Genomic DNA, 26,458 nt, shown 5'->3' with positions numbered 1-26,458 from the left:
TTCAGCAGGAATGTGATTTCCCCGGGGGTTTTGTGAGCACTGGTTTGTAATTTGTGGATTAGCAGCACTTGGATGTAATTATTGCAGGGAATCGATTGTCTGTCACCGCGGGGAGCACTCGCACCCCTCACTGGAAGCTTTAATTCATTTGCCTTTCCCTGAAATCCTCATCAGCTGTGGGAGATGTTGAGGCACGTTGTGGGAACAGTCGGATCCAGCTTCTGGCTGGATCCTCACCCTCTCCCTTCCCCTCTCCCCATCCAGCTCAGCCTTAACAACAAGCAGCTGTCGCAGATGCTGAAATCCACGGCCCCAGTGCAGGAGGAAGAGGAGGATCCACTGGCTTATTACGAGAAGCACACGTCCCAAATCGAGGCAAGACCTCCTGCCTGTTGGCTCTCCATGAATCCCACCTGGCTCCAGACGCCTCATGTCTGATTATTTTGCACCAGGAGCTGCCCCCTCTTCCCACCCCCATGCAGGAGCATTAGCCCCAGGAGCTGAGGGATGAGCAGCCCCTTTCTCAGGACCTTTCCCTTCTCTCCCAGCAGCAGTGGGATGCAGCTGATCCAGCAGCCTCATCCTTGGCATGGATCCCCCATTCCCATATTCCCACTTACCCCAGCCAGGGCTGCCTCTGCTCAGGGCACTTTGGAAGCTTTTAAATGAGGGGCTGACAATATTTGGACCCTGTGGAGCACGAGGGAGGAAGGGAAGGCACAGCTGGGTGTGGGAAGGAGGAAAAAACCCCAGCAGGGCAGGATCTGAGGGCTGTGCATCCTGCAGATCGTGCGGCTGGACCGGAGCATGGAGCAGATCATCTTCCCTGTGCCTGGGATCTGTGAGTTCCTCACCAAGGAGACCAAGTACAGGCTCTTCACCACCACGGAGCAGGACGAGCAGGGCAGCAAAGTCAGCGACTTCTTCGACCAGTCCTCCTTCCTGCACAACGAGATGGAGTGGCAGAAGAAGCTGCGCAGTAAGAGCAAGGCAGAGCCTCCCTCCCCTGGGCTGCCCCGCTGGGAATCCGGGGACATTCCTGCAGGGAAAGGGCTGGGAATGGCATGGCTGGGCTGCCTGGGCTCTGCAGGGCACCAAAAACATGGCACGGTGCAGGGAGTGAGGATTGAAATCCCAGCCATGGGCTCCTCTGTGCTCTCAGGTTTCTCCACAGCCTGAGGGGCACCTTGCTCACGTTCCCTGGGATTCCAGCTGAGGTGTTTGCCCTGGAAAGCCCTTTCAGTTGCCTTCTCCTAAGCCAGGGTCTTGCAGCTGCACATGGGAAATAAAACCTGTTTCTCTGCCCCCTGCAAACCTGCTCAGGGGCTTCCAGGGTGGAAATCCTGGCTGGAAATCCCAGGAACTGAGTAGAGGGTCACACTACGGATACTGGGGTGCAGCTGAGGAGTAGTGTGGGAGCTGTGAGGGAGGACAGAGCCAAGCTGATTCCAGGCTCTCAGAGCAGGTTTCCAGAGGGCTGGGAGACCAAGGAATATAAGCAGAGCCACTTGACAAGCAGGAATGTTTTCAAAACACTTCATGAATGGTTTGGAGAAGGTGGGAGGCTGGGTTGGTCTGGGGGCAGCAGCTGCAGAGCCCACAGGGGTCTGGGATGGCACAGAGGGTCTGGGATGGCCCAGGGGCTCCAGGAGGGCCCAGGGGCTCCAGGAGGACCCGGTTGGCACGAGGCTGGCTGAGGTTTGTGTGTTGCCTCCTCTCCCCCCAGGCATGCCGCTGATGTACTGGTTCTCCCGCAGAATGACGCTCTGGGGAAGCATTTCCTTCAACCTGGCCGTCTTCATCAACATCATCATTGCTTTCTTCTACCCCTACGTGGAAGCCACGTCCATGGGTAAGTGCCCAGCGCCTGCTGCTCCTTGGAATGGAAGGAGCAGGTCCTTGGGCTGGATAAAGGCAGATCCTTGGGCTCCTACAACCCCAATCCTTTCTGCTGGATAAAGGATTAATCAGGATTTCAGTTTCCAGCCCTCCCACCCCTTCTCAGGGAAACCTCTCTTCTCCTGGGCTGCCCTTCCCCTGTTTGTACAATGTGGGGAGCAGTGATGGGATACATTGCTGTTGTCAGGCAAAGCCTCCATCACCTACAGTGGTTCTGAGCTCTTGGATAAAAGATGTTAGAAAATGTATCAGCAAAAACCATCTGAACCAGCACAAACCCTGCAGTGCAGCACCATCATTTCTGATAAAGAGCTCGTTAGTGTGGCTGGACAGCCTGGCAGCAGCAGTGCCCCTGCCTTCAGCATCCATGTGTTCCTCTTGCCAGGAGTGCTGGATTCCCCACTGATCTCCCTGCTCTTCTGGATCCTGATCTGCTTCTCCATCATGGCCCTGTTCACCAAGCGCTACGGGGTGAGGCCGCTGCTGGTGGCCCTGATCCTGCGCTCCATCTACTACCTGGGCATCGGGCTCACCCTCAACATCCTGGGCGCTCTCAATGTGAGTTCTGCACCTGCTGGGGCATCAGGAACCTGTCCTGCAATCCCAGAGCACAGAGCACTGTCCCACATTCCCAGAGCACAGAGCACTGTCCCACATTCCCAGAGCACAGCCAACTCCACTCCCTCCTATGTGAAGGATCAGTAAGGGGACATCACGCCATAATCAATATGATCAAGTGAAGCCAATTTATTGCAAAAAGCCGTTTTTATACTATTCTCTATTTTTCACTCCTCAAGCTGATACATGATTGGTTAAATCCTTTTTACGCATGCATTTTAATATTTTGGTTAATTTTAGTTAGTCTTCGTTCTTCATGCGTCTCACTGGGGTTTTCTTGTCTGCCTTTGCATCCTGAATTGTGCTTTTGAGCGTGTTCTTCTCCTTTTGTGTCCTTCAAGGACATGGTGACCTTACTTTTCAGAGTTCAGTTAGTTGTTAATTGCTGCCCTGAGATGTGCAGGATGTCTCTGTTTCGGCCCGTGCATCCAAAGAACAAGTCAGAGCTCTTCAGTTTTTGGTCTTGAAGTTGTTTGTTAATTCTTATCTATAAAATTTTCTTTCTGCCCAGCCGAGGTCTGCTCAGCAGGGCAGCCACAGGCACTCTCACTGTCCTCAGGGCAGTGTTGTCTTTTTATACTACAAACTATGTATAACATATTTACAATTATTTTCCAATACCTATCACCTATGTTAGACAGTGCACTTCTACTCTAAACCAATCCCAAAGTGCCAACATCACTGCAGAAAATGAAGAACAAGAAGAAGAGGAAGAAAGGCTGGACACGCCCAAGTCCCTCCATCTTGTCCCCAAAACCCCCATACCAAAAATCCTAAAATCGACCTTTTCACCCTGTGATAATTTTATTATTATGCTATTTAAACTTCTGTGACTTTCAGGTCCTCACACAAAGCTGGTAACTTGCTGCAGGGGTCATAATCAAACCCACAGGTGTTCTGGGCTGTGTGCCAGGGTCTCCGAGCCCCCTGGCAACTCTGGACACCCGGAGGGATGCACTGACTTCCAACACTTACTCAGTCTCTATGAAGGCTGCTTTGTGCAAATGTTCCAATGTCCATTGTCCTGCAAAAACCTCTCAACACCCTCCTGTTTCTGGCTGTCCCCAGCTGACCAACAAGATCGTGTTCGTGGTGAGCTTCGTGGGCAACCGAGGCACCTTCATCCGTGGCTACAAGGCCATGATCATGGATGTGGAATTCCTCTACCACGTGGGCTACATCGTGACCAGTGTCCTGGGGCTCTTCGTGCACGAGCTCTTCTACAGCATCCTGGTATGATAAATCCAGGAGCCTGGGGGCACAGGCAGCCTGGCTGCTGCTTTAGGAGCTGGAAGGTTCCTGTGACACCTCCCAGGGGCTGATTGATAGCGGAGAGAACAATTCCCTGTGCTCTAATCTTTGCATGGGCTGAGCTTTCTGCCTCCTGACAGCATCTATTGCTGTCTCTCTCCTGGTCCTGGGCTGTATCTCTCCTTCTAATCTGCTGTGTGCTTTATCTGGGTCAGCTGGGAGGCAACGTGAGCTGCTGAGGGCAGAGCCAGGGTACATGTGGCCTATTCTTGGCTCTCCTGCTGTGAATAAGTCACTCCATTCTTCTCTGCTTCCCTTCAGTAAGCTGGGAAACTTAAAGGCTTTGTGAGAAAAGTTAGTCAAGGTCTGCTGAGCGATCCAAGATCTCAGGATAAAAGGGGATATAGATAGGCCAGGCATTATCAAGAGAAGCACCCCGCAGCATTTCTTTGCTCCTGGGTCCTTTCAGCTGTTTGACTTGATCTACCGTGAGGAGACCTTGTTTAATGTCATCAAAAGCGTGACACGGAACGGGCGCTCCATCCTGCTGACAGCCCTGCTGGCCCTCATCCTCGTCTACCTCTTCTCCATCGTGGGCTTCCTGTTCCTGAAGGATGACTTCATCCTCGAGGTGGACCGGCTGCCGGACAGCAAAGCCAAAGGTTGGGCAGTGCTGGGGCTCGTGGGGCACTGTGGGACCCTCCACGCACGTCTCGGGGTGTGCTGGGTGGGGTTTTACACTGGTTTGGGGGTCCCAGAGGGGACAGCTTTGTGCTCGTGCTGCACAGAGCAGGGTCTGGGGTCAGTGCTGGCAGAGAAGGGGGCACAGAGAAGGGTCAGCTCTGTGGGGTCTCAGCTCGGAGGAAAAGCTTCAGGGCCTACAAAAAGCAGGAGGATATGAGGCAAGCTTTTCCCAGGAAGGTTGGCATCTTCCTAGGAGCCCATGGCAGTGGTTTGCTGGGGAGAGGTGCTGCTCTCAAAGGGCTGGGGTCTCTTCCTTGCAGATGATCCCTTGGGGATGCAAAAGAACGTGGAGACCTTCATGGAGTCGTGCAGCAGTGACAAAATCAGCTGCTCTGCTGCACCCACTGCCTTGGAAGGTAAGAGAGCCCTGTGGAAATGCCAGCTGTGTGTGGCAGTGTGGATTTGCCAGCCAGCTGAGGAAAATCCCAGCTTTTCCAAGGCAGAAACTCAATCTGCTTCCTGGGACGTATTGGGCAAGAGGCCTGTGAATTTTGCACTGACCCTGGCATAAAAAATGTTGGGGTGGATTGATTTAATCAGAAAGGAGGTGGGAGCTGCAGGAGCGTTTGGCTGCTGGAGGAGCTGCTGGCTGGGACATCACAACAGCAGCAGCTGCTCCTGTGTCACTGCCACTGCAGCTGTGCCACTGCCAGGCTCTGGTGCTGTGCTGTGCTCTGAGTCCTTGCCCTGCTCTCCTCCCCAGAAGCTGAGCCAGAGCAGTGGGAACGTGCCTGTGACACGCTGCTCATGTGCATCGTCACCGTCCTCAACCACGGCCTGCGCAACGGCGGCGGCGTGGGGGACATCCTGAGGAAACCCTCCAAGGACGTGAGTGGGGACAGCACCTGGGACTTCTTTCCTCTGCCAAACCCTGCTGCAATCACTGCTGGCCCCTGTCCCTGGGAGCTGCAACACATCCAGCTCCATCTCTCATGTTCTCCTCCTCCCTGGTGCCTCAGGCACAGCTGTGTCACTGGGCTGCCTGGAGCTGTGCAAGACACCCAACTCTCCCTCTCATCCATTACAGGAGTCCCTGTTCCCTGCTCGAGTTGTCTACGACCTCCTCTTCTTCTTCATTGTCATTATCATTGTCCTCAACCTCATCTTTGGGGTCATCATTGACACCTTTGCTGATCTGAGGAGTGAGAAACAGAAGAAGGAAGAGATCCTGAAGACCACTTGTTTTATTTGTGGTGAGCACTGGGAATACAGGAATTGCCCCAAAGTTCTTCCTCCCCTCCCAGGTTGGGGGAAGGAAAAGAATTTCAGCTGGATTCTGTTTTTTATTTATCACTGCAAAACTTGAATCTGTTCATTGAGGGGTCACTGCACTGGGAGGGGTTTAAACAAGGGCACAGCTGGAGGGAAATTCTCAGAGTTGTTCTTCACCCTGCTAATGAGGTGTTAAACTAAAACCACATTGTGGGATTCTTGTGGCTGTGCATCTCACTGCTGAGACCTTCCCTTGGCCAGTTGGGTAAAAAAGCAGCATATCACTGGAGAAATATAATAGAGAAAATGCTCTGGAATCCTTTCAGTCAGCAGTAGGCATTTAAAAAAAAGAAAACCCCAGTAAATCTTTTTCCTTTTTTCCTCTAAAGATCTTCTGGGTTTATTTTACTGTGCAGAGGCAGAGCCAGCAGGACATGGGAAGAAATTGTTCCCTGTGAGGGTGGTGGGGCCTGGGCACAGGGTGCCCAGAGAAGCTGTGGCTGCCTCATCCCTGGAAGTGTCCAAGGCCAGGTTGGGCAGGGTTTGGAACAACCTGGGATAGTGGAAGGGGGTGGAAGATCCCTTCCAACCCAAACCATTCCACGATTCTCTGATTCTGTGATTTTAAACAGAAGTCTCCTGAACCCCCAGCTGGGTTGTTGCCCCCTGGTTTGGATGTTTATGTGCTAAATGCCAACTAATTATTAAAAGCACTTCAATGTCACCTTTGGGAGGGGATGCACTGGGCTGAATTTCCTTCCACGTGTTTGCTGCTCACTCACCTCGTCCCCATCTCCTCCCTGTCCTTCTCCACCCTTCCCTGCCTTTCCCAGGGCTGGAAAGGGACAAGTTTGACAACAAGACCGTGTCCTTTGAGGAGCACATCAAATATGAGCACAACATGTGGAACTACCTGTACTTCATCGTGCTGGTGCGGGTGAAGAACAAGACTGACTACACCGGCCCTGAGAGCTACGTGGCACAGATGATCAAGGTACAGGTGCCCTCAGGGCAGCTCCTTGGCCATCCCAACCTGCCTGCCCCGGGAACAAGGAAAAACAGCTCTGGGAAGTCCTTTTGGAAATTATTGGCTAATGGTGCAGTGCCTGAGTTTGTTCTTTGCTGGTTTTTTTCCACATGGTCTGTTTGAGGGTTTGTCCCGTGGGTTGAAGGGTTGAACCAAGCAGGGAGTGGGGCTTCAATGAGGTTTCTAGGCAAGGGGGGGAAAGGAAAGCAAGGAAAGAAAAACTTCTGCACTTAAGCCCATGAACCAACCTAGAAATGGACCATGCATGGAAAAATGGCAGATTTTTGTAAAGAGTTTCTTTAATTCCCAAGCACAGGGAGGCTGCCTGTTAAACCCTATCTTCCCTCCTCCTGTCTGACCCCTCACCCCAACTGCCCTTGGTCACATTCCCAGAACAAGAACCTGGACTGGTTCCCCCGGATGCGAGCCATGTCTCTGGTCAGCAATGAAGGGGAAGGGGAGCAGAACGAGATCCGCAATCTGCAGGACAAACTCAACACCACCATGAAGCTCGTGTCCCACCTCACCTCCCAGCTGAACGAGCTGAAGGAACAGGTATGGAAATGGGAAATTCCCTGTAGGAATCCTCTGTCCTTCCCAAAATAGCTACTGAGGGCAGGGAATGGCAGAAAGGACCTGCCCAAGGCAGCACAAAGACAAGCACAGGGCTCCTGCAGCTCTTTTTGGGGGGAAATGGGGACACTTGGGACACGTGGGTTTGGGAAGTGCCTCACCAGCTCAGAGCTTGCTGGCAGAGGCTCAAAGCAGCACAGTCAGACACTTGGGAAGCACATCCAAGAGCAGGAGGGCCTGGAATTGCCTCAGCACGTCCCTGTTGGAATTGCAGATGACGGAGCAGCGGAAGCGCAGGCAGAGGATGGGGTTTGTGGATGTGCAGAACACCATGAACCACTGAGACAGCTCCTGCCACCGAGGGACTGCACCTGTGGCAGCTGAGGCTGCTCCTCCCTGGGCTCCAGGCATGGATTGTCACTGCCTGGGGACAATGGACCACATGGAAAGGGCTTCCCAGGCAGCATCTCCCTTAGAGCTTGTAAGCAATCCCAGGAGCAGGGACCGGCCGGAGCCCACACCTGGGCCCAGGTGTTTTTCCAACACCCTCGTAGGAAGATAAACCATACAGGACTTTCATTCCTCATTGCAATAACTCTTTTATTTTGCAACTGTGGAGGGTTGTATCTTTATCTCCATGTGCTCCAGCCCCCCTCAGCTGTGGGGTAAGTAGCTGTAGGGCCGCACTATTTAACTTATTCCGAGTGCCACTTGTCCCTGTGGGTATTTGCCAAGCAGCCCTCGTTATCTGCTGTGCCTGCTCCACGCTGACCCCTCTCCATTGACAGAATTCTCTCCATCCTGTGGTGCAGGAAAGAGCAGCTGAACTCAAGGAGGTGGGTTTAATTTAATTAACTTGCCAGATGAGGAGCTGAGCTTGTCCTAGTGGGAACTAAAAGTCTTTTGCCTTCTGTGGACCAAGGATCTTTGGGCAGCAGTAGTAGGAGCCTGCAGGTTTACAGGAGTTCACTGTGAAGGGGTGTCCTGTGTTTTAGTTTCATCTCTGGTGTCATGTTTTACCTTTTTTGTTGTTGTTGTTTTGTTTTTTTTTTTTAGTTGTTATCATTGTTACTTAAGAACTGAAGTGTAAATTGCCTTAACTAAATTAAATACAGAATCATGTTATAATAAAAACTTCAACGTGGTAAAGAAAGTCCCTTCCCTGTGCCCTCTGTGTGTTGGGGCTGTGGAACAGAACCCCAAGCAGGGCTGGCACCCAAGGTGCTCCCCAGCCTGCTGCTCCCAGCTCCAGGTGTTGCACATCCCCTGCCAAACGCTGCCATGAGGAGCCACCACCAGCACCAGCCTTGGTTCCTGGAGCTCTGGACCAGAGCCTGCTGCAGTTTTGAATTCTTTCAGTGCCTGCCAGGAAATCACTGCTGAAAGCCATAAAAAGGAGCAGCTGTTGGTGCTGTGGAGCCCTGGCACAGCTCTGCTCCAGACACTCATCCTTCCCAAGCCAGCCCCAGCTCCAAGCCCAAGAACAGACACTGATGAAAGCAGTACAGCTCTAAAAGAGAATAAAAAAGCCCATAACAGTGAAGTTGCAGAACATTTGAAATGTGTTTATGGCTCCATCTAGCAGCATGTCATTTAATCCTGCCTTCACCCTCAGCTCTGCACTAACCCACACATCCCTCTCCTCAGGCTGGGGGGGATCTGCACAGAGCTGGCTCCTCCAGCAGCAGCAGCTGATTAAAATCTCAATTAAACTCGTGCTCCACTGTCACCATGGCAAAGTCACCCTCTGTCCTCTGTCTTCTCCAAAGGAAAATAAATGTGGTGATTAAAGTTCTCCCTCCCTGGTCCCTGGGCTAACACACAAACACAAGCACAGAGAGGTTTTCACATCCTCTCTGTTCTCTTCACAAGAACATTTAAAGCTGCACCTCCTCCCTCTGGGCAGCTTCTGCTTGTTCCATTTTTTGAGATGCAAAGGGTCAGGTTTGACACCACAAAGTTCCCTTCCCTCCGTTGCTCCAGCATGGATGGATGTGTTAAGCTCTGCCCCAGATTCTCAGCAGCAAAAAAGGAGGCACTAAATATGAAGAATATAAAGGGTAGGGCTGAACAAAAATGCTGTTGCTAAGAGGAATAAGTGGTTTTATTCATCATGGCAACACACAGAGCTTCAGGGATATGTACAGTGGAGAAGCTGAGAGCTGGGCCCTCACTTCAACCCTCCTCGGGTTTCTTGGCAGAGAACTTTTCCCGCAGTCTTTTCCACGTCCCTTTTTTCCTGTCTTCCATCTGTCTCAGAATGTCTGCAAAAGGAGAAGGGAGACAGAGATGGGCCAGAAGAAGATAAGCAGGCAAGCAGAGAAATGAAACCCTCTTAAAACAGCTCTGCCTTCCATCTAATTTCCTTTCCTGACTTCTCTTCTTAATGAATTTTCATTCCAGGCCCGAGGCGAGGTTGGTTTCCCTTCCAATCAATGCAGGGAGTCTCTTATCACCAACAACTGATACTCACTTTCCACGCACTGCAATCAAAGTCAGGAACTGGAGCAGAACAAAGCTGCTCTGGCTCCCAGCTCTGCCCTTCATGAGGAATGTGGTGAGAGCATTTCTGTGTGGGGCACCTGCTCCTTTCCAGGGTCTGGCACACAAGGAATACCAAGGGAATTGGAAGATGGTGAAAGAGAAGCTGAGCTCAGGGTTGGGCTGATGTAGCAAACGTGTTCCTGCTGTCTGACCCCACAGAGCCTTTGCAAACTCTCTGTGGTTCCTGACAGTGCAAAATCCAATTGATTCCTCACCCCAAAATACTGAGTTACTCCTCAACTGAATTATTCCTGAACTTACTCCTCATCCAACACCTCCATGGAACTGCAGGCAGCCCCTTGGTGCCCTCCAGTCCCAGGGGATGAGGAGGGGTGCAAGGGAGCACCCCAAAACCCAGAATGTGCCCTTCCCCTGCCCTCTCAGCCCAAGCCCAGCAGCAGTACCTGTGGCCAGGATTGTCCTGCAATCCTCCACTGTCACCCCGGTGAAGGTGGTGTCCTTCAGGCGTGGGTACTTCCCAGGAGAGCAGCAAAAGGAGGGAGAGAGACAAAGAATTCACTTGTAGTGCATGAAAAAGGCACAAATGTCACCAGCTGGCTCAGTCTGAGAGCGTTTTAGCTGGGATTCTGTTCATCCACACCAAGAACCAGGCCTGCCCTGCTCACCCAGCAGCTGCCATGGGTGACCACAGGCACAGCTGCATCATCCACCCCTCAGCTGTCCCTCAGGCACTCCCAGCCAAGCTGCCATCCCCAGGAATCCTGCAGCAGATGGTGGCTGCCCCCCAAAAGAGGGGCAGAGGCCAGTGCCTCAGCTCTCACCTTGTTTTTGTAGAAGTTGGTGTGGATCCTGACCAAGCTCTCGTACATTTGGTCACAGGCCTCGGGGTCAGGGATCTGCAGGGGACACAAGTGTCACACAAGTCTGGTTTTGCATCTCCACAGCAAAATCCCTCCTCGTTCCAAGGGACAATCAGAAATCCCAGTGCACTGCTGGATACTGCCCATCTGCTGTCCTGCTCCAGGTTTTTCCCCTCCATCTCCCACCAGCTCGGCCTGCAGGAATAACAACACCTGGGATTCCCAGAATGGATCTGAAACTCTGCCCCAACAAGATCTGACAGTGAAACCACAGCCCCACAGAACGTTATTGGCTGCTGCTGTGAGATCTGTGCCCCTCCTGCTGCGAGGCCACTGCTGTCACCTGCCTCATTGCAGGGAATCACCCAGGACAAGGTGCCAGGACACCTGTAGGGGGCTAAAAATAACCTGTAATTGATTAGGGAAATCAGCACAGATGACAAGGAACAGCTTGGAGGGTAACTGGATTTCTATTTCAGCTGGAAGATCCGGCTCACCCCGGTGTCTCTGCCTGGCACAGCCCCTGCTCAGCTGCTTTCCCAGTCCACAATGGTTTGTTATTGGGGTAGAATGAGCCCAGCTCACCCCAGAACTCAATGTTGGTCCATGAATGGTTAAAATAAGAGTAAAGATAACACAAACCATGCCAGGATGAAGTAGGAAGAGTAAGGAAAAGGTCTCTGCAGGAGAGAGGATACAGGGACAGCCACATCCCCCTGCAGGTGACCCCCAAGGCTCCAGCAGATCCAGCCATTAAAAGGGTGGCACAAACAGCATCCCAACCCTGGAAATCCAGCAAATCTCATTCCATGAGATGGCTAAAGAAGCCCTGTGGCTCCAGTTCCCCTCTTAGAAGCTCCTCCTGGCAGCACATTCAGCCTCTCCACACACAAATTGCCACCACTGCTGCAGGCATCAATTCAGATTTCCAGGATCAGTGGCAGCTTTGGGATCTTGGAGCCAACTGGTGCAACACATTAAGCTGTCCTGAGCATATGGAAAAGCAATAAAACCCTTCCCAAACTGCCTGCTGCAGACTATTCTGGTCACCAGTACAGGATTAGGAGCCTCTAATGGCCCCTTGAGGTCTAAAGTGCATCTCTGGAACAATGTTTTTATGCTAAGAAAGGGCACATTTGCATTCTGCAGCAACACCTCCGCTCCTGGGAAGGTCTGCAGCCAAGCCAGGCAGCAGATTCCCTAATTTATTTCAGCAGCAAAGCCTAAACTCCAACAGAATTACAGCTGGAGGCGGAATTCAATTGTACAACCACTGCATTCCATCAGTGTCAGGCAGTGCTGCAGCATCCCATCATGCCAGCCTCGAGGTAAGGACATCACAGGATTAGCTGGATTCCAGCAGGGCTGAGAAACTCCCAAAGCCCTGTACCCCACTCCCACAAGCACAGCAACGGGGTTCTCCAAAGAACATGGTGTAGAGGGTGCAAGAAGTGGGTATGAACCAGTTATCCTGAGGATAAAACAGCTGTCCTGGGTATAAACCAGGTGTGCTGGGTATAAACCAGGTGTCCTGGGTACAAATTGTCCTGGTCAGAAATTGTCCTGGGCACCAACCAGGTGTCCTGGGTACAAATTGTCCTGGGTGCAAATTGTCCTGGGCACCAACCAGGTGCCCTGGGCACAAGCCATTTATCCTGGGTACAAAACCCAGTGTCCCGGGCACCAACCATTTATCCTGGGTACAAAACCCAGTGTCCTAAGCACAAACCATTTATCCTAGGCACTACCCAGGTGTCCTGGGCACCAACCATTTATCCTGGGTACAAACCAGGTGGTCCCGGGCACAAACCCGGTGTCCTGGCTACCAATCATTTGTCCCAGGTGTAGCCCAGGTGTCCCGGGCACAGTTCGGAAAGCCCGTGCCCGGTATTCCAAAGCCTTCTCGGGATGTGTGTTCCAAATTCTGCCGAGCCCGGCCCGGGAGCAGCCGGACTCCATCACCTCTGGAGTTCCCGTTGCCTCCCAGCTCTAATATTCCATGAAGGCCCGAGCACAGCCTCCTACAGCCCAGCGAGCCCCGGTGCAGAACCGCGTGTGAGCCCCGAACCCCGGCCCGGCCCCTCAGAGCCCCCGCCGGGCCGCTCCCCGCGCCCTCCCAGGCCAGCGCCGCGGGCGTGCCGCCCTCCCGCCCCTCACCGGAGTGTTCTCGCCCTCGCGGAAGGCCTGCGCCACCTTCTGCCGCAGGAAGGAACCCAGGTCCCGCTGCTGCTTGGTCTCCTCCACCGGCCATTCCTCGCAGAGCCGCAGGAAGCGCCGGTACCGGCTGGCGGCCATGGCGCCGGGTCACGTGCGCCGAGGGGGGTCACGTGGCGCCGCCGCCGGGTCACGTGCGGGCGCGGCTGGGCGGGAACGCCTGAGGGCGGAAAGTCCTGACGGGGGCGGCGGGTCCTAAAGTGCGTTCGGTGCCCAGAGCAGCACCTCCAACACCCCGCCCCGTGCAGCCCCTTCCAAAGCCTCACCGTCCTTTCCGTGAGGAAATTCCAACCTGAACTCCCCTGGCTCGGCTTGAGGGTGTTTTCCCTTGTCATGTCCCTGGGGAGCAGAGCACGACCCCCTCCGGCTGTCCCCTCCTGTCAGGGCATGCTCCCATTCCCAGCCATGCTGCCGTGCCCAGACAGAAGGTCCCCTTTTAATCCCCGTTTTCTCCAGGCTAAGCCGCTTTCTCAGCTCCCTCAGCCCCTTTTGGGGCTCCAGACCCTTCCCGGCTCCCTCAGTCCCTCCTGATGCTCCAGACCCTTCTGGGTTCCCTCAAGCCTCTACTGCTCCAGACCCTTCCCAGTTCCTTCAGCCTCTTCTGCTCCAGACCCTTCCTGGCTCCGTCAGCCCCTCCTGATGCTCCACACCCTTCCCAGCTCCTTCAGCCCCTCCTGATGTTCCAGACCCTTCCCAGATGGTTTGAATTGAAGGAACCTTAAATTCCATCTCATTCCACCCCCTACCATGGCATGGACACCTTCCACTATCCCAGGTAGCTCCAAGCCCCGTCCAGCCTGGCCTTGGACACTGCCAGGGATGGGGCAGCCACACTGTGCAGGTGTATGAAGGGTGAAAAGGGAGGACACATGGAGATTTTTCTAATTATTCAGCCCACAAGTTGTTTTCTGTGCAGCAATGAAGAGTGAGGTGCTGCCCAACGAGCTGTCCTGGCTGTGGTGTCACACCCAGACCCTCCTCATCCATCCCATGTCCTGATGTGCACCCTGAGCATGCTCAGGTGGCTCTGTACAAACTCATCCACAAAGCCACAAAGTCTTATCACAGACTTCTGCTGTGAGCCAGGACAATCTGTGGCTCAACCCCTATTGAGATTGAGTGTCTGTGGCTTTTTTTTTACAATTTGTGGTCACGCAATAACCTAACACTGAACAAGAGTCTTCCCAGGTGGACTGTGGGCCAACCAAAACACATAACTGGGCCAGATGTCTTAAATTTTCCAACTATAAATTGGAGCAGCTCCCCAGCTTTGTGCTGTAAATCCAAGTGAAGCGTCTCCCTTGGGATCTGGTGTTTAAACCCGTGGCAATAACAGCTCTCTTAAAAGATGATGGGCTTAAACAAAGGATAAATGTACCTCAAGGATGCTGCAGGAGGGGAAAAAGAGATGGACAACGGTGGGAGTTACTTCCACAATTTTATTTCTATCCCCTCTCCCCACTAGTGGAGTTCTGTAGCTCTATTCCTTGTGCAAGGACTTCTCCTTCAGATTTCCCACACCATGCAGGAAGGAATTGTCTTTGTTCCATCGTGATAATAAAATCTGTCCACAAAAGCTGTAAACATTATTTTTAGAGTCTTTTGTTACTGTCTCCTTCACACACACACACACACACACACACACACACACACACACAGAGAATATTTGTATCAAAGAATTTCTGGGTGACCTTTGACGTCCAGTCCCTGACTCAATCTCACACTGTTTTTTTCCTTTTTTCTTGTATTTTTTAAGCAAAAATCCCTTGATGTGAATGTTTTTTGTGGCTGATACCTGACAGAGTCATTGCATTCCCACACCTCCAGCCCCAGTGGAGCCTCTTTCATAGGAAATCCGTGGAAAATTCCCTGTCCTAACCCCACAGGGATGTTAAAGCTTGGTGAGGTGCAGCTCTTGGTCTGAACACGTGCACAGAGAATCCCGACCAGGGGCACTGGGAATGTTGGAGGGTGTTTTTCCCTCCCACCTGAGCAGGAGCAGGAAGGGAAGCTCCAAATGGAAGCTCCATCTGTTCATTCCTGCCTCAAACCCCCTCCTCCCGCTCGGCTGCGGGGCGAGCATCTCCTGGTTTATCATTAAGACTCTTCCCAAGTAATGCTTTCTTTGGCTCACAAATAAATCAAGGACAGCAGTAAAACCAGAAAGGAGAATAAATCTTCTGATGGATGGCAGAGAGAGCAGATTCTTCCAGCTCTCTGCTTTCCACGCTTCAGTTCAGTGACGGCACACGGAAAATTTTCAGCACTTCCCGACTGATCCGTGCTCGTTCCGTGCCACATCCAGCGGCCAGAGGGTCCCACACAGCCAACCCCAAGAGGGATTTTCAGGGCTATCAGTCATTAGGAAATCACAGAAATTCTCACTTCCCTTCCAACAGGCTCTGAAGGATTTTGATGAGGTTCTCCAAGCCAAAAATGTAGCCGTGGTCCGGCCCATCGTACGGGGTGGGGTTGGGGTTGCTCTTGGAGCCTTTGAAGGTGGTGTGGGCAAAGTCTATCATCCTCACATCCACCCTGGAGGGGTTCGTGCTGTGAGTTTTTGGGAAGGGGAGGTGTTGATCCACACCCTCCTTGTGCTCCTGCCCGTCGTAAATGATGAGGAGGGAGCTGGAGTAGAACCTGTAGGAGCTTTGCTTCCTGATCACGGCCAGCAGGGCCTTGAGGCGCAGGATGATGGGCTCCAGCAGGTCTGTCCTCAGCTGGTTCCCGTTGCACAGGAACTGCCGCAGGGTCTGCTGGAATCCCTCCGGAGAGAGCTTCCTCCCGTAGTATTTGTCTTTGCACAGGAAATGGCCAGTGTCTGCCTGGTAAACCTGCAAGGGAACAGAGGAATAATCCATGAAATCATCCTGAGTTGTGAGGGATTCACGAATGATGCCTCACATGCCCTATAGCGAGCCCCACCACCATAACCAACCCTATCCCAAGACCATAACCAACAACACCCCAATTAGCCCAAGCTTCCGGATAGGGATCCGCTGCCAGTGACACTGAATAAAGATTTTAGCCTTTATATTTTTCAAATCCTGTGCTGCCAAATTAGTGCCTAACTCTAAATTTCATATTACTACTTTGGTAGGTAACGCTTGACACTGACACACTTTGGTCAGACAAAACAATACACAAACCATTGTTCTATTTGTCCTTACTTTCTACTTCTTATATATCTGCTGACAAATCTTAAGGCTATTGCTTATCGCTAACGCAGTTCTGTTTCTGAGGTCTGCCTTTTGCAGCTTTCCCAAACCCCACTGATTTTAAGGATTCCCACATTTTACAGCCTGTGTTCGGGGTGAAAAGAGAATAAAACTGCTTCAATTCACACCAGCCAAGAACCCCTAGAGATTCCAGCTTGGTTCCAAGCGAGGAACCAAGGGGGGAACCAACACCCAGAGGGGATGGAGGCTTTACCTGCATCCCACAGATGCGCACGCCCAGCGAGGCCGAGGTGCTCTGCTCACACTTCTTGATGTGCCGAGCTTTCTTCTCCTCTGAGGCGTCATCCCCGTGCTGCCGAGTGCCCATCTTCAGGTCCAGGATGCAGGGGTAGCTGTACTTGGACACCACGTTTTCCAGCAGGAGAAACTCTGAGCGTGACTTAAGGGAAACCCAATACTTTGAAATTCTAATTGAAAGAGGCCTTAAATCAAAGCAACTGCTGACACTCTCCAGAGCAGCTCACAACTGTAATGAGACTTTCTCAGCCAATTTCTCCGACGTGTCATTGCTATGGGCCTCTCGCTGCCAATTCCAGTTAATTTACTGTACTACAGCCCTACCAATTAAAGCCCCAACAGCTCCATTCTCCAGTGACACCGTAGCCCTGGGCTGTCACTCTGACACCTTCCCTAGGTGCTGAGCTCGCTCCGGTGGGTGGGGGAAGTTGTTAAACTCTATTACTCACATGACTGGTGGGTAATGAAGTGTAATAGGAAAATAAAAGGCGAGGCAGCTGCTAATTCCTGTATAGTTGTGTTTTTAAATGTATGCCAAGGGGATCTTTGACTTCTGCTGAGAACTCTTTATGGGAAATGTGGTTTTTTCTTTCTCTCTTTTTTTTTTTTTTTTTACAAGATAACAGAGAATATTCCTTATTTTCCCAGAGTCTGTGCAAAGGATGGGATGCATTCCCCTGCAATAAACCCTACACTGATTCCCAGCTGTTATCTGTAGCCAGGGCTGTGCTGGAGGGGAGGGAGGAGAAAGGATACGATGGAGTTTGTTCTCGTTGTGCTTGGAGGACATGCGGTTCAGGTGCTGCCGGTGACAGTGCAGTCCCCAGGGGTTGTAGCTCTTCCTTTCTGCCTGCTTCCCATTTGCATCCTCCAAAAGGGAATCTGTGTGGTACTGCAGGTCTGTCCTCAAAAGCATCTTCCCAGGGCAGCTAGACAAAGCACACAAAGGGACACGTCAGGTTTATAAGCTCCAGAGGAGAATATTCTCTTCTTTATTTTTTTCTTTTCCTGTAGAGCCTCAAACTTGATAAGGTGGATTTTCAGGGACTCTCAAAGGAACCATATTGATCATACCCAACCTGCAGAGATCCTTTGTTACTCCATAACAGTAATTTTCAGAAAGCCAGCTATTGCTGCCTGCCAATACTTTTCTTTCATTATAATTTAAAGTGTGCTGGCTCCCTTGAAAAGCCATTCACAGCCCCAGCTGCCAGGGATCTCTATTTATCCACCTAATGGGCACAGCACAGGCAAATGGTCCAACAATGGGAATGATTCCCAATTTGGAAAGGCTGGCTCCAAGGAGGGGAGGGAGGGAAAGAGTGATGAGAAGATCTGTTCTCGTTGGGGGGTCATTCCTTGGTCTTGCTCATTCCAACTCCACCACTCCCATCACTCCAAAGGCAGCAGGGATTTTCCACCTCCAGTCCCGGGTGGCCCAGGGCTGCTCTGAACCAGTTTGGGATGAAGGATGTCCTGCAAAAACCTCTGTGAGGCAGAGGGGCTGGGAGCACTGGGTGCCTTCCTGGGAGAGCTCTTCCCTGGGATGGGATGGGATGGGATGGGATGGGATGGGATGGGATGGGATGGGATGGGATGGGATGGGATGGGATGGGATGGGATGGGATGGGATGGGATGGGATGGGATGGGATGGGATGGGGTAGGATGGGATGGGATGGCACTGAAGCCCCTCTGTTGCCAGCAAAGGGACATTCCATGCTCAGTGACTGTTCTCCCATGGCCTCTCCTCTCCTGGAGCCTGCTGTGCTCCAAGGAATGGGGTTTAGAACAGAATTTGAGGCAGATATTTGAGCAACAACATTCCAGATCCACCTCACTCTGTCCCCACACCAGGGAAGAGCAGAACCACACACACAGGGTTTGGCTCTGCTGTTCTTCACCTTGGCTGGGTCCTTTTGCCCTAAACCCACAGCTGGCCCCCCAAACCCATCCAAGTGGCAGATGCCAGCCAGGAGGACTGCAGGGACCCTCACCTGTCTTTGAAGGTCTTGGTGACCTGGGTGTGGCTCCACTTGCATTTGTGCCACAAGGTGACAGCGGGGTCACCCCCGGCGCTGTCCAGGCGGCCGCAGGTGTCGGGCTGGCCCAGGCCAGGGCTCGCAATCAGGGTCAGGTTGCCCAGGCTGTCCTTCTTGAGGTGCACGGACACAATGCCTGGACAGAGGGGAGAACAAAGGAGACAGAGATGAGCCCATAGAGTATCACGTAGGCCTGGTCACCACCTGGTGTTTTGGTGGCCTTTCACTGATCCCACTCTGATTTCAAGCCCAATAAAGCATCCTTAGGCTGAGACCCTGGAAAATACTCTCAGGATTTTCAAGTGCTCCCCCTCTCAAGGCTCAGTTTGAAATCTGCCTCCTCTGAACCACACATTCCTTTGTCCTTCACCCCTCCAAGCTCTGCTGTGCCCCAGGTGACCCAGAAAAGCCCCCCAGTCCAGAACAGGAGCTCCCAGTTTATTTATCACAAGGGATTTAAGTGCTTTTTAAAGACAGCACAAGGCTGGAAACACTTTTCATTGGCAGAGGCAAAGGGAGGGTTGGGGACAAGGCATTTTCCAAGGACACCCAGCGTGCCAACTGCTTCTTTTTATTGGAGAGCCCTGGGAGCAGGGCAGGGACGTGGCCATGGGCTGGCAGTGCTGCCCACACATTGTCATGGCCACATCCTTCCCCCAGCACCAAAACCAGCACCCAGATATCCCACGGGGGGCTGGAGTGTCACCCGTCCTGTTTTTGTGCCCTCAAAGGTCCAGGACTGTGCCCAGAGGTTATTTTTTTCCACCCCGAATGCTTAAAACACCATCCTGCATTTGAACATTGCAATTTTCCCTGACTCTGACAGGAATCACAGGGCTCAAATGCCAGCCAGTCCAGCACGGATTTAGCCCGACACGAGCCCATCCCTGGCACGGGGCCGGCTGGCTGCGCGTCTCAAGTGACAGCGCAGGAATGGCCACGGACCGCGCTGCCGCCAGCTCTGACCTTTCTGGGAAGGGCTGATAACGCCAGCCCTGCTCCCACAGCTCTGCCACGGCTCCCTGAGCCTCCCCACGCTCCGGGGGTGTCCTCAGAGCACAGCTGCACCACGGGAAGCTTAGGTTAAATATTTAAAAAATATATAAAAACCTTCACTAAATTGGGCACTGCAATCGTCTGCGCAGGGAGGTGGGGGAGTCACCGTGGATGTGTTTAACAAAGGCTGGATGTGGCACTCAGTGCTGTGGTTTAGGTTAGGTCATGAGCTGGACTTGGTGATCTCAAAGGTCTTTTCCAGCCTGGTTCATTCTGTGATTTGGGGCTTGGGGAGCTGCCAGCTCCCAGAGAGGACAGGGAGCAGGGACAGGGCAGTGGGACCAGCAAAAGCAGCACTGGAGAGAACCCAGCTGGGGGCATGAGGGGCTGGGCTGGATCCAGCTGTGCCCAGGGCATCCTCCCCGGCTCTGCTGGGCACGTGGGGAGGTGATCTCAGCAGTTTAACAAACAGTTCTGCTCTCCCAAGCAGAGGTGCCAAAGCAAATAAAGGTGCAAAGCCCCTTCTCTCCATTCCAAGAGCAAACACCGAGCAGAGGCTTTGCCTCCTGTGCCTGCCTCAGGGGTTTCCCCGCCTGAACTGTCCCTGCAGCCCCTCCACTGGACTGGGGTGCCCATCCCTCCCCAGGTCCTGCACCCCAAAACCTTGGGTTTGGATGCTTTTCCCTCACCACAGTCACTCCTGGTCCCTTCTGCTGTGCAATCAGCATTATTGTGAACAGGCTGGGTTAAACAGGCTGACTTTACACAGAAATGGGGGGAAATCTACCCAGGCTGCTCTGCCAAGGGAGCTGAGGGGCTGCAAACCTTCATTAGGGGAAAAAGGAATATTTTTAGCCCTTCCAGCCCTCTGTGGTGAGCTCAGGGAGTTCCATCTTGCTCAGGCTCCAGCATTACCTTTTCCCTGAGTCCTATTCTTTAAAAAATCCATATTTCTGAGAGCAAACAAATCTCCTCTCAGCCTGGATGACTGCTTCACATTTTCAGGGGATGTAGGCATGGGAAAAAAAAAAAAAAAGCCAGCGTGTCTTTCCCTAAATCAAAGCCTTTTCCATTTTAAAAAGTCACGGGGAGGCGACCAGAGCCCTCGATTGCAAACACCATAACCTTAAAAACTGTCCCAGTTCCTGCCTGCAGTCAGCAGGGCTGTGCTCATTTGCATAGTGCTGACGGGCTGGCCCCAAAAAACTTATATATAGCGTGAAAATAAGAGTTGTTAACTATCAGCCATTAATATGAAAATTAATGGGGAGATTTTCAAAGGCGAGAACCGAGCGTTAAATTGGAAGGGAATGTGATCCTCTCCCTCCTCCCAGCTGGAAATTCAGTCCTCAAAAAACCTACAGCTCAGCCTGGAAAGTGCTTTTTGTCTCCTGGGGGGATTCCACGGGGGTTTGCAGGTGTCCTGCCATGACCTGTGTGTGGCAGACAACCCCCAGAGCTCCTGCTTTGCTGCAGTGGGCAAACATCTCTGCAAAGCCTTGGGGTGCCTGTCTGTGCTGCCTTTGGTGTCACTGACACCCCAGTGCCCCTCCTGCCGGCACCAGCCAGCAGCCAGAGGGTATTTCTGGGTGCTGTCACCACACTGGTGGCATCCAGAGGCTCTCAGGAGGTTTCACTCTGTAACTCTGCCCTCGTGGGTTTATTTTTGTGTTTACAAGCGCATTCATCTACGGCCGAGGGCGCTGGGAACCTGAGCAGAACTGGGCTGGAAAACAAGCCCAGCATCCCCTGGGAGCTCAAGTGGGACAAGGCAGAGCCTTCAAAAGGGATAAAAGTCGGTCCTGAGGTCACCAAAGTGCCTGATATGGGTGAGATCAGCAGGAAAAGCCACAGGCTTGGAGTGAAGCTTGAATGATATTTGATCCCCATTGTGGAGAATGTCACCATTACACAGAATGTCACCGTTGCACAGAATGTGACCATTACATAATGGTCCCAGGGCTGTTCCCACGGCCCAGAAATAGAGATGAGGTACATGGATACGTGTAGATGGGGGATGGAGGGAGGATCATCCCCCTCATCATCCTCACAGGAAAGTGTTCCACCTCTTTAATTGCCCGGGACAGCCAGGAGAGGAATAAACCTCTGAGCCCAATGCCAGATTGGAGAATTGCTTTTTAATTACCCTCATCATAAATTCTCTGGGATTTGAAATAGGAGAAGACACAAAGGTTTGAATAACCAGGGCACCCCTGGACTGGTTAAACTGGGACTGCTTAACAGCTTTATCAGCGAGTGCCCAGTGCTGCAGCACCAAACCCCAGCTCCTGCCACAGGAAACCACTCAGAGGAAACTTTTCTCCCTTAAGCATCTTTTTAATATTGTCCCATAAATCTGCAGAGGCCCCTGACTTTCTGGAGAAGGGAGAGATTGGGCTGGAAGCACACTGGAGCCGTGGCTGACTGAGCTCTTTGCTGTAACGCCGAAGGACCAAGAGATATTTTAAATTTTTACGTGACAACCGAGCTTCTCGCCTCCCCCAAAAGCCAGGGTCAGGAGCTTTATGAGCAGCACAAGCCTGGCAGTAAAAGCAGAAAATACTGAAGGAATAAGAAAGAGAAGGGAGGGAGGATGTCTTTAAAAAATGCTGCTGCTCTCCCAGTGCTGCATTCCAGGGGCTGAGAGATTCAGCTGGGAAAGGGAGTCAGGGATGGGGAAAAATCAGAGGAAAACCCTGGAAAGGCCTCACTGCAGCAGCTGGGGATGCTTTTTAGGAGGGTGAGAGCTCAGTGCTCCCCTTACCTTTGTACTGAGGTGTGAACTGCCTCATGGCCAGGGGCAGGGACTCGTAGAAGCTCAGCTCCTGCGACACCAGGGGCTTGCAGATGGTGTGCTCATCGTAGGTCAGCATGCTGGTGTGGCCTCCCACCTGGTGCACGAAGGGCTGCAGGAGCACAGCAGCCCTGGGCTCGGCAGGGCTCTGACCCACCATGGTGCCAGGCACAGCCCAGGGGGCTGCAGACCCCTCAGCAGCAGCACACGGAGCTGGCAAACACAGGCTGGCACGGGCAGGGCTGGGCCAGCTGTCACCCACTCTGCTGTTCCCCCCACGCTGGCTTTTCCTCCACGCTGCCCTTTCACCAATGGAATCTGCAAAACAGAGGGAATGAAGGAATTAGAGGAGAGGGGTCACTCAGCAGCTGGGTGGGATGGGATCTGTCAGTGCCCAGGGCCTGGCACAGAGAGTCCAGGGAAGCCCAATTTTGATCTGCTGGGGACAGGAGACAGCGATCAGAAGAGCAGTGAATTAAAGCAGTGAGGATCAGGGATTAACACACTGCAGTGATGCTGTGCAACACCCCCAGTTTGTCCCCCAGGCCATGCCAGGATGGTGCCAGGCCTTCCCTTGGACATTCCCTGCGCAGCAGAGCTGCTGCAAAGCCCCTGCAAGTCCCCAGGCACTCCCTTGCTCTCCAACACTTCAGGAGGGGTGAGCAACAATTCCTGCAGCTTCCAGAGAAACCTCAGTTTGGGACATTCCCTGTCACTGAACCCCTGAGCAGCAGCAGCAGCGTTTCCTTCCCAGGCTGACACACACCAGGGGATGTGGATGTGTCACAGCAGCACCCACAGGGCTCACACCCAGATTTCCATCCTTCCCCCAGCAATGGATCCATGCCTGATTCCAGAAATTCCTCCTTGATTCTGACAGCAGCAAGTCTCAGCTCTAAAGCAGCAGTGTAGGAAAACCACAGAGCACATCCATCCATGCCTGATTCCAGAAATTTCTCCTCGATTCTGACAGCAACAAGTCTCAGCTCTAAAGCAGCAGTGTAGGAAAACCACAGAGCACATCCATCCATGCCTGATTCCAGCAATTCCTCCTTGATTCTGACAGCAGCAAGTCTCAGCTCTAAAGCAGCAGTGTAGGAAAACCACAGAGCACATCCCTGGTGCATCCCCAGCAGCAGCACCCACCAACACCTGCTCCTTCTCCATTCCTCACAGGAAACCCATGGACAGGTCCTGGATATCAGGAATTAAATCCATTGAATCCCACAGGCACCAAGGATGGCAAAAAGGAGCTGATGTTGGTGCTGGCTTCACACCAAAGATGGACATTCCACATCCCAGACTCACGGGAATGGGAAAAAATTATCAAAATCATCATTTGAGGAGGGGTCCATGGCAGCACAGGCCCTTTCTCCTGATTGCTCCAGCTTCAGCACAGCCTGTGGGGGAGCTTTGCACCCCATTTTTGCCAGCAGAACCCCAGTGCAGGGGACAAGGATGCCTTTGCAAGATCCAGTTGTGCCAGGAAAGCCTCCAGGATGTGCTGCCAGCTGAGCAGCTCCACCCCTGCCAGCCCCAGGGGACAGATGTGACCCGGGCAGCGCTGCCACCCCTCCTTGTGCAGCAGCCAGGGGTGGTGGCACCTCCTGGAGGCACCTGGAGCTTCCCAGGGTGGGCAGAGCTCTGTGGGAAGGGCTTTCCCTGGAGCTGGAGCATTCCCGTCCTGCAGGAAGGAGCCAGAGCTCAGTACTTGGATCTTTCTGAGTCCTTTCCAACTCGGATATTCTGTGATGCTCAAATCTCCCCTGTTGGAATTAACCCCAAGGGAGAAGCACCTGGGGCAGGTTCCTGCTTTGTTCCCCACCTGGAGCAGTGGGATGGAGTGGGCTCAAGGCAGGGAAGAGCCACTCCCACCTCCCAATGCTCCTTTATCTCCCCCAGGGTGGGGTTTTTCCCCTCCCATTATTCCTCCTGGGAGAGGAATTCCTGCTCTACAATTACCTTTCCCCAAGGAACAAAGCCGGGCCCCCGAGCCCAGCGCTTTCCAGCGGCTCCTCGGAGCTTTCCTGGGCGTTAATAAAAGCATTTTGTTAAGTTGTGGCAATTTTTAAAGAGGATTTTCCGCCTCGGGAGCCGCAGGTTTGTTGCGGTTTGTTTTGTGTGGCTTTGCCCCCCCCCTTCCTCCCATCCTTAAAAAGAAGGAGAAAAGCCAACAGCAAGCGGATTTGTCATAACACCTCTTTGGAGCAGGAAACAACATGACTTAAATCCTTTCTTGCTTCTGAGACTGTCCAAGGCTCAGATTCTGCTGCCACAACCCCCTGACAGCTCTGGCAACCTTAGCGTTGGGAAGGGAGCTGGGGAAAAACCATCCACAATTTGATAAAGCTCCCGAATGTTTTCTCCCGAGCAAAACTCGGAGCAGGATTTTGCAGTAGGAGAAGGAGGTTCTTTTCTGGGAGTTTCTGCTGGGAAGCAGCTCATCCATTCGGAGCAGATAAATGTTCCTGTGAACACTGAGCTCCCCTGAAACAAGACACTGGAAATAAATCACTTCCACTGGCTCAAGGTATCGCAAATGCCAGGAGATATTTACGTCACTAAAAATACACAGAATTACAGATAAATCCAGAGCCTCCAAGAAAAACCAGAATCTGTCAGCGTTTTTCCTCCAGCTAAAGGAAAAGCAGCTCAGGTGCTGCAGGTGGAGGTGAGCCAGGAAATATCAGAGAAGGAGGATATGGAGAACATTCCTCTGCATAGAGGAGAAATATTCCATTCTCCAGGAGACGGATGGGGATTTGGAGAAACCATGGAAGGTGTCCCTGCTCCTGCCAGGGCTGGATGAGCTCTGTCCCAGTGCTGGGGACAGCGCTGCTCCCCTGGCACTGTCACCTCCCACCCTGCTCCCAGGCAGGGCCAAATGTCAAAGGAGTCTCAGTGAAACGGGCTCCAAACCGAGCCAAAGGGAACTGGGCACGTTCAGTTCTCTAATCTTTGAGTGGCACCTACCCCATTCATCCCATCCCACCCCATTCACCCCATCCCACCCCATCCTATCCCACCCCAAACAGGACTCGTGTGGCCCCAGGGGAATGCACAGCCAGGCCAGAAACACCCAGGAATATTAAAATGCAAAATCCCTCTAAAAACAAGAGCTCTGTGCACAAGCCTGTGCTCTCAGTGTCACCCCTCGTGGTCACCTCCCTGCTCCTGGAGCATCCCAGAGCTCCAGAGTCGGTTCCAAGCACTGCTCTGCTGATTCTTTGCTTCGTTAAAAGGCAAGAAAAGCAAATGGCTGAGATCTGTGTGTGCACAGCTCCCAGTGCTGGAGCTCACCTGGAGCCACAAGCAGCCCTGCATGGAGCCCCAGAGCTGGGACCTGGTGCCACCACAGACCCACCAGAGAACCCAGTGCCACCACAGACACGGTGCCACCACAGACACAATGCCACCACAGGATCCAGTGCCACCACAGACACAGTAACACCACAGAACCCAGTGCCACCATGGACATGGTGCCACCATAGGATCTGGTGCCACCACAGGATGTGGTGCCACCACACTCTGCAGAAAAGGGCACAGGCTGCCTCACCCCCCTGCCCACTCTGCCACCCCCAGCACCTCCCTCCCCTCCTCCCAGCCCAACACTCTCCAGCCATTCCACCATGGAGAACCGAGAGCCACCAGCTCCATGGTCACTGCAGAGATTCCCTCCAGCCCCAAGTGCCGCCTGTCCCTGCTGCTCCCGTCCCTTGCCACCAGCCAGAACCTTCCTGCCTCCCTCCCAGGCACCTCCAAAGCCGTGCCCACCCTGCCCCATCCCTGCTGCCCTGGGATGCCGCCCGGAGCTCACCTGGGGCTGCCGGTGCCCGCCGGGGGCTGCCTGGGCCGGGCTTCTCGCTGCTTCTGCCTGCAGCTCCAGAGGGAGCAATGAGGGAACATTTGGGCATGGCCCGAGTGCGGTGGCGCTGGCAGGAGCCCGGAATGTCCAGCTGACATTCCAGGGGGCTGTGCTAGGGAGGGACAGCCTGGCTGGGACAGGGCACAGCCGCGTGTGAGGGGAAGGGAACAGAACGAGAGGAGCCGGCTGCACGCCCCGGCTGCCTTGGGAAATCGGCTCTCCAGGAAAACAACCACGGAGTTGTTTGTGTCCATCTGTTTTCCACGGAATCCCTCCCTCAGCTCGGGTTTGTCACCTCCCTGCAGAGTGAGCTGACACTGGGAGAGGGATGGAGCTTCCCAGAGCTCCCAAAACACCCAGGGAGATGCAGGAGAGGCACAGGGG

At 53.1% G+C, this 26,458-nt stretch overlaps 3 protein-coding genes across 4 annotated transcripts in view; 1 reads left to right on the top strand and 2 right to left on the bottom strand.

Annotated features, from left to right (window-relative positions):
• ITPR3 (inositol 1,4,5-trisphosphate receptor type 3) overlaps positions 1-8,930 on the top strand; it is a 41,376-nt gene extending 32,446 nt beyond the window's left edge. Inside the window, exons 47-58 of one of the 2 annotated variants that reach the window (XM_064732786.1) lie at positions 265-375; positions 787-979; positions 1,727-1,852; positions 2,285-2,457; positions 3,586-3,750; positions 4,238-4,430; positions 4,773-4,868; positions 5,216-5,340; positions 5,540-5,705; positions 6,558-6,718; positions 7,145-7,306; positions 7,599-8,930. In XM_064732786.1, the coding sequence (XP_064588856.1) occupies positions 265-375; positions 787-979; positions 1,727-1,852; positions 2,285-2,457; positions 3,586-3,750; positions 4,238-4,430; positions 4,773-4,868; positions 5,216-5,340; positions 5,540-5,705; positions 6,558-6,718; positions 7,145-7,306; positions 7,599-7,667 (1,740 nt within the window). In that variant the 3' untranslated portion in view covers positions 7,668-8,930. Of the gene's footprint in view, positions 1-264; positions 376-786; positions 980-1,726; positions 1,853-2,284; positions 2,458-3,585; positions 3,751-4,237; positions 4,431-4,772; positions 4,869-5,215; positions 5,341-5,539; positions 5,706-6,557; positions 6,719-7,144; positions 7,307-7,598 lie in introns of those variants that run through there. The other variant, XM_064732787.1, reaches the window with a different exon arrangement.
• A 480-nt stretch (positions 8,931-9,410) lies between these two features.
• Positions 9,411-13,069, bottom strand: LOC135457948 (ubiquinol-cytochrome c reductase complex assembly factor 2). The gene is made up of 4 exons (XM_064732788.1): positions 12,847-13,069; positions 10,651-10,725; positions 10,273-10,342; positions 9,411-9,588 (listed from the first exon to the last, which is right to left on the bottom strand). The coding sequence occupies exons 1-4, from the start codon at positions 12,982-12,984 to the stop codon at positions 9,500-9,502; spliced, it is 372 nt and encodes a 123-aa protein (XP_064588858.1). The 5' UTR covers positions 12,985-13,069; the 3' UTR covers positions 9,411-9,499.
• A 2,197-nt stretch (positions 13,070-15,266) lies between these two features.
• IP6K3 (inositol hexakisphosphate kinase 3) lies at positions 15,267-26,158 on the bottom strand. The gene is made up of 6 exons (XM_064733065.1): positions 26,027-26,158; positions 22,180-22,527; positions 18,375-18,555; positions 17,136-17,308; positions 16,336-16,511; positions 15,267-15,737 (listed from the first exon to the last, which is right to left on the bottom strand). Exons 1-6 carry the CDS (start codon positions 26,121-26,123, stop codon positions 15,285-15,287), a joined length of 1,428 nt encoding a protein of 475 aa, XP_064589135.1. The 5' UTR covers positions 26,124-26,158; the 3' UTR covers positions 15,267-15,284.
• Between the last annotated feature and the right edge of the window lie 300 nt (positions 26,159-26,458).

This window comes from Zonotrichia leucophrys, chromosome 26, assembly GCF_028769735.1.
Source record: "Zonotrichia leucophrys gambelii isolate GWCS_2022_RI chromosome 26, RI_Zleu_2.0, whole genome shotgun sequence".
Taxonomy (NCBI): Eukaryota; Metazoa; Chordata; class Aves; order Passeriformes; family Passerellidae; genus Zonotrichia; species Zonotrichia leucophrys.
Note: the sequence above shows the minus strand (reverse complement) of the source record. Positions and strands in the feature narration are given on the sequence as shown.